Here is a 4,940-nt window from a genome sequence, read left to right on the forward strand (position 1 = left end):
CAAATTGGGCTATTTTGTTTTGTCTTGGCTAGGCATAAGCTCTAACAAGGCTAATTTTTCTGATATTCAGCATTAGTTTTTACTTAATAAGGAATTCATATTCAAATATGCTCTTGAATGAAGTTTGGAAAGAAAAGGGCTCTTCAGCAAGACAGATTTTGAGCAACCGAATTTTAAAGAAATGTAGACCAAAAGCCAAGATCGTTGAAGCAGAAAGAGCATTAGTTGGAAAACAAAATCTCATCGTGTGGCAATTTGGAAAGCTTCCTAGTGCCCTCGGCCATTTGTATCCTTTTTTGCATCACGCAACAACTAGCATGATGTAAACAAATTTCGATTGTATGAGCCCTTTGTGGGACATACACAAAAGCTAACTAAGATGGCATAAATTGTTTGATTTTTCTGCAGGGATTCTGACTACAATCTCCTAAAAGCAGAAACCGCATTTGGGGTTTTACCTGTGTGTGAAGAAGAGACTCGAATTTTCCAGAAAGACATTTGATGTTTGTCTTTAATTTATTTCAAACGATGCCTTGTGCTATGTATGCTGACATGTAAGTGCTTAAACACGACTTTGAAATTGTGGGACTAAGTCTTTGGAAGCAAACTTTAATCTGATGTTCTGTGTAAAAGACTTAAAAAGTCATACAGTTGCACAGGTAGTTGATGCACTATTTACTCACAAGGAAAAAATGGAAAGTGGTGTGCCAAACTACCAACAAGCGACTGTACTGTATATATTGAAACTTCTCTATCAACATTTGGTTGTATTGGGGGGGTTTGTCCCTGTTGATTTACTAGAACCATTCCAGTGACTCTTGCTGTTAACCAGCCCTCACTTATGTGGACAGCACCTGTAGACCACAGTAGGAAAACATGTTGTGTTACACAGTTTACTAAAACTTAAAAGAAACGGTTTGACATGTGCCAAAGTTTCTTACCTCATCTCACAGTTTAAGCTCCTTAATTAATCTTAGAAATATTTACATGCATACATACATTGTTTTAAAACTCGATTGTCCTGTCTGAAAACATGAACAGTTAGTAGACAAGGCACAGTGAAGGTTTGTTTGTTTCCTTGTCTAAGGATTACAATGCTAGAAACGTCTGGAAGCTGCAGCTATTCCATCAGCGACTCAGTATGGGCATTTACAGAACCTTTTACAAGTAAACAGAACAGCTGCTTTGAACGTTTGTTTTCTAAAAACAAAATCAGTGGCTGAAAATTATTTAAAGTGCAAAGTTATATTGCTGATACCTTATATCTCAGTTTTATATATCTTACAATCGTGTGGGATAAATTGTACAGGCAACACGAATGATAAATGAAGTATATAGATTACTTTTATTTGAATAGTTCCCTAAATGTTTTATTCCAGTTTTGTCAAAAGTGCACTCATATCACCACTTTAGTGTGCTTTATCTGTTGAATCTTGCAATGTCAATGTCAGTTGAAAAAAATGTTAAGACATCTCAATTCAACCAAATGTTTCTTCCTATCAGATAAGATGTTGTGGTCACAACTAATTTGGGTCATACATACTTAGTCTGAGGATGCCTACGACTTGATGCCACACATTCAACTTATATCTTAATTTTTAAATAAATAGAAAATATCGCTTTTAAAATTTAGCCTCCCTCACTTTCTAAGAAATTCCCAATTCCAATATCCCTCACTCCAAGCCTTTTCTTCCCCTCTGTTCACCGCTGGGCGTCTAACCTTTGCTCTAGCTCCAGTGCCCAGCTGAAGGCCTAGGGGTCTGGTGACTGACGCCCTTCTGGCACAGGCGAGAGACTGGATGTGAAAGCACTTTGTAGATCATGAAGTGCTATACGGATAGAAGGGATTAATATAATGACTACTGTTGCTTGTCGTCGTTGTCACTCTTACTAGTCGTACTAATATTGTTATTACCCTCTTAACTAGGGAATAGATAGGCTTGGGAAGGGAGGGTCGAGAATAAGTGGGTGGGGGAAAGGATTTTTAAAAAGGGGAGATGTTTCCAAAGGGAAAATTCAACCAAAATATGGACCTATGTAGTCATCATGACTAAATATATTCACAAATAAAAAAGCAACATTTGAAAATAGAAAGAAATGGAAGGAAACCAGTCACATACATAAGTATGCACACACTTCCCCATCCACGATTCCTTTCGCCAGTCTGTTCTCCTACTTCTAAATGAGTAGTGAAGTGAACAGTCTTGTGTTCGTTTGGGTATGTTCTCAGCATCCAGCTCTTGTGTCTGTGGGGAGGAGTGAGCGTGAAGTTCTTCGTGAGGCCCCTTCCTAGACTTTGACATGCTCTGGGCAGCGAGTCCTGGAAAATGACGTAGCGGAAAGTGACCAGATGAAACATGTCTCCTGCTCTACAGCTACCAGCCAATGGGGGAACTAGCCCAACTGGAAAGCTTTCTTCTCTGTCCGATAGCTAGCTGTTTGTACTAAATGCTCTTTGGCTGGTTCCTGGGAACTGGTCTTTCTTCTGTTGTTGTTGGTTCTGTTTGCAGCTGGATTTTGGAGTCATCAACTCTGCCTGTACCTGGGCTTGCCAGGGCTCTAGACCTCATGTGGTCACCTGCTGGCCTACAGAAATGGAGTGAGTTCTATGTAGTTGAGAAGGGGAACGTGGCAATGAAAGACGAAATAAAGGATGTGTTCGACGAGTACACTGTGTTTTTATAAAAGTGGGAACAATTGTGGAAGTTTTTCTAAGTATTACTTAAGCTTTGGAGTAGACATGGGATAGGAGGAGCTTTCGGAAGCCATTTCCTTGTCGGAGCTTGCTGGTGGGCGTCCTTTGGAGTGGATACTCCTTCGGTTTGGAGCACCCTTGTTGCCAAAAAGAATCAGCAGTTTCAAGTATTTTTTTGATCGGCCTGTCGTGCATTCTGTGTTGGTTAGCCTATGCCTTAGTGACTCGCGTTACAAAGGCACAGGAAGAAACCGAGTTTTGAAAGAGCAACGGGACAAGGACTGAGGGCATACGGTGCTTATTCTCCTGACCACAATCATCCCTCTCAGTATGTGTTATATAGTGAGCTAGTCAGCTTTTAGGGTCTGGTGGTTCCTCCTCTGCTCTCACAGTTCTTTCTCTTCCTGTCACAACATAATGAACTTCTGGAGATCCCTTACTCAACGAGCTGCTTAGTGGAGTCTTAGCAAAACAGTAAGTACTCTGCCCTTTCGCAGATATCGCCAATCAGAAATATTGAATTTTCCTTGGTCTGAAATTCCTGATTACCACTACTTTCTAACTTCTCTCTGAGAAGTAACTGCCTATGATGCTTTCCCAACGGGGTCCCATTTACTCTTTAATTTCTTGGAAATGGTAGCCTCCCTTATTCTTCTTACTTGGTCTGAGAATTTGTCTTCTTTTCTGGTCATATATTCTTACTTTCTCCCCAAATAAGAAGCCCTTAGCCAGGCTATTCTCTTCCTGAAATTCAGGGTTGAAACTTTCCATTCTCAATTACATTTTGTTTTCTTGCCATTTATAAATTGAGTTTTAAACAGGCATCCACCCGTGCAAGAGTGATTGAGAAGCTGAAAGCTCCTTTGCTTGGAATGTCTGTAAGAAAAGCCCTGCTCTCCTGTCTTCCCTGCTCAGGGCTGTGAGCTGGGTGCTGAAACAGTGGTTCTTCAGGACCTTGGAAGTTGTGTTTGGGGCTTTGATAACTGCGTTGATCCAGGGGCCAGACACCCTGCCTCTTCAGGGTCACATACCAGCTTCCTCACATACACTGCTCTTATTTGTTCGTTGTCCTTTTTGCTCTGTACAGTAATGTGCTAAGGCCTTATTTTTCTCAACGGTTTTCAAAGCTCTGCACTACCTTGACCACCACTTCTTCAACCATCCCCTTTAAGTTCTTGGTGCTAGATGGACTTTCACTTTCTCGGATCTTTTTACTTTCTGGGAAACATCTGTGTGTGGGTGGCGGGGTGGGGGTGGTTTGCAGGTGTATGTATAAGAGAAAGAAGCCTAAAGGGTGCTTTGCAAGTTGCAAACAAGTCTGGCTAGCATCCTGTTTCTTTTGTGTGTGTGTGTGAGATTTCCAGTTCTGGTGAATTTCTGTTGTAGTGAGTTCTGATTAGTGTTAGCTGCCTAAAGGAGAAAAACCATATCGAAGGACCTCTTAACCAAGCATGCCCTTACTAAGCTGTGCAGTCTGATCTGGATTCACTACATCTTCTGCTTAAAGGTGTTCTCAGAGCTGTTCCAAGAATTTAAGAGAGCTAACATTGGTTAAAGTGCTTGATGCTAATCTAAAGGTCAAAGGTTCAAAACCACCAGCAGGTCCATAGAAGTAAGATGTGGACATCTGCTTCCGTAAAGAGTTACAGCCTTGGAAACCCTAAGGGGGGTGCTCTATTTTGTATCATAGGCTCACTGTAAGTTAAAATCAACTTGACGGCAGGAAGTTTGGGTTTTGTTAGTTTTGTGTTAAGGTTTCTGCACTAAAGAGATGGGACCCCTGGTTGCTTAGTGGTTACACATTGGGCTGCTAACTGGAAGGTCAGCAGTTTGAAGCTACCATTCGCTCCAAGGGAGAAATACTGGCTTTCTACTCCCATAAACAGTTAGAATCCCAGTAACTCCCAGGGACAGTTCTAGCCTGCCCTATAGGGTCGCTATGAGTCAGAATCGACTTGATGGCAGTGCGTGTGGTTTTTTGTGAGGTTTTTGTTTTTGTGTTTTTGTGGCATTAAAGAAAAGAATGCAGAACTAGCTAGTCCTGATGAGGGCTAGTACTAGAGATGCTTGTTTTCTCTGATATTACTGAGAAATTATCTAAGGGGATTTAATTTTTGTTTAGGGATTTTTTAATGACTGCCCATTACTACAGAAATAAATCCTTTAATAAAGTAAGACTAATGTGAAGTTTGTTTTCTAATGATGAAATTAACTAAGCTTATCGTCCTGTTTAGAAGGTTTAGTA

The 4,940-nt window shown here is 40.9% G+C and overlaps 1 protein-coding gene across 1 annotated transcript in view; it reads left to right on the forward strand.

Annotated features, from left to right (window-relative positions):
- NEXMIF (neurite extension and migration factor) overlaps positions 1-4,556 on the forward strand; it is a 10,071-nt gene extending 5,515 nt beyond the window's left edge. The window contains exon 3 of the mRNA XM_004715889.2: positions 409-4,556. Coding sequence (XP_004715946.1) covers positions 409-502 — 94 coding nt within the window. The 3' untranslated portion in view covers positions 503-4,556. The remainder of the gene's footprint in view (positions 1-408) is intronic.
- The last annotated feature ends 384 nt before the right edge of the window (positions 4,557-4,940 follow it).

This window comes from Echinops telfairi, unplaced genomic scaffold (genome assembly GCF_000313985.2).
Source record: "Echinops telfairi isolate 266 unplaced genomic scaffold, ASM31398v2 ScPeMD7_34;HRSCAF=130, whole genome shotgun sequence".
Classification (NCBI taxonomy): domain Eukaryota; kingdom Metazoa; phylum Chordata; class Mammalia; order Afrosoricida; family Tenrecidae; genus Echinops; species Echinops telfairi.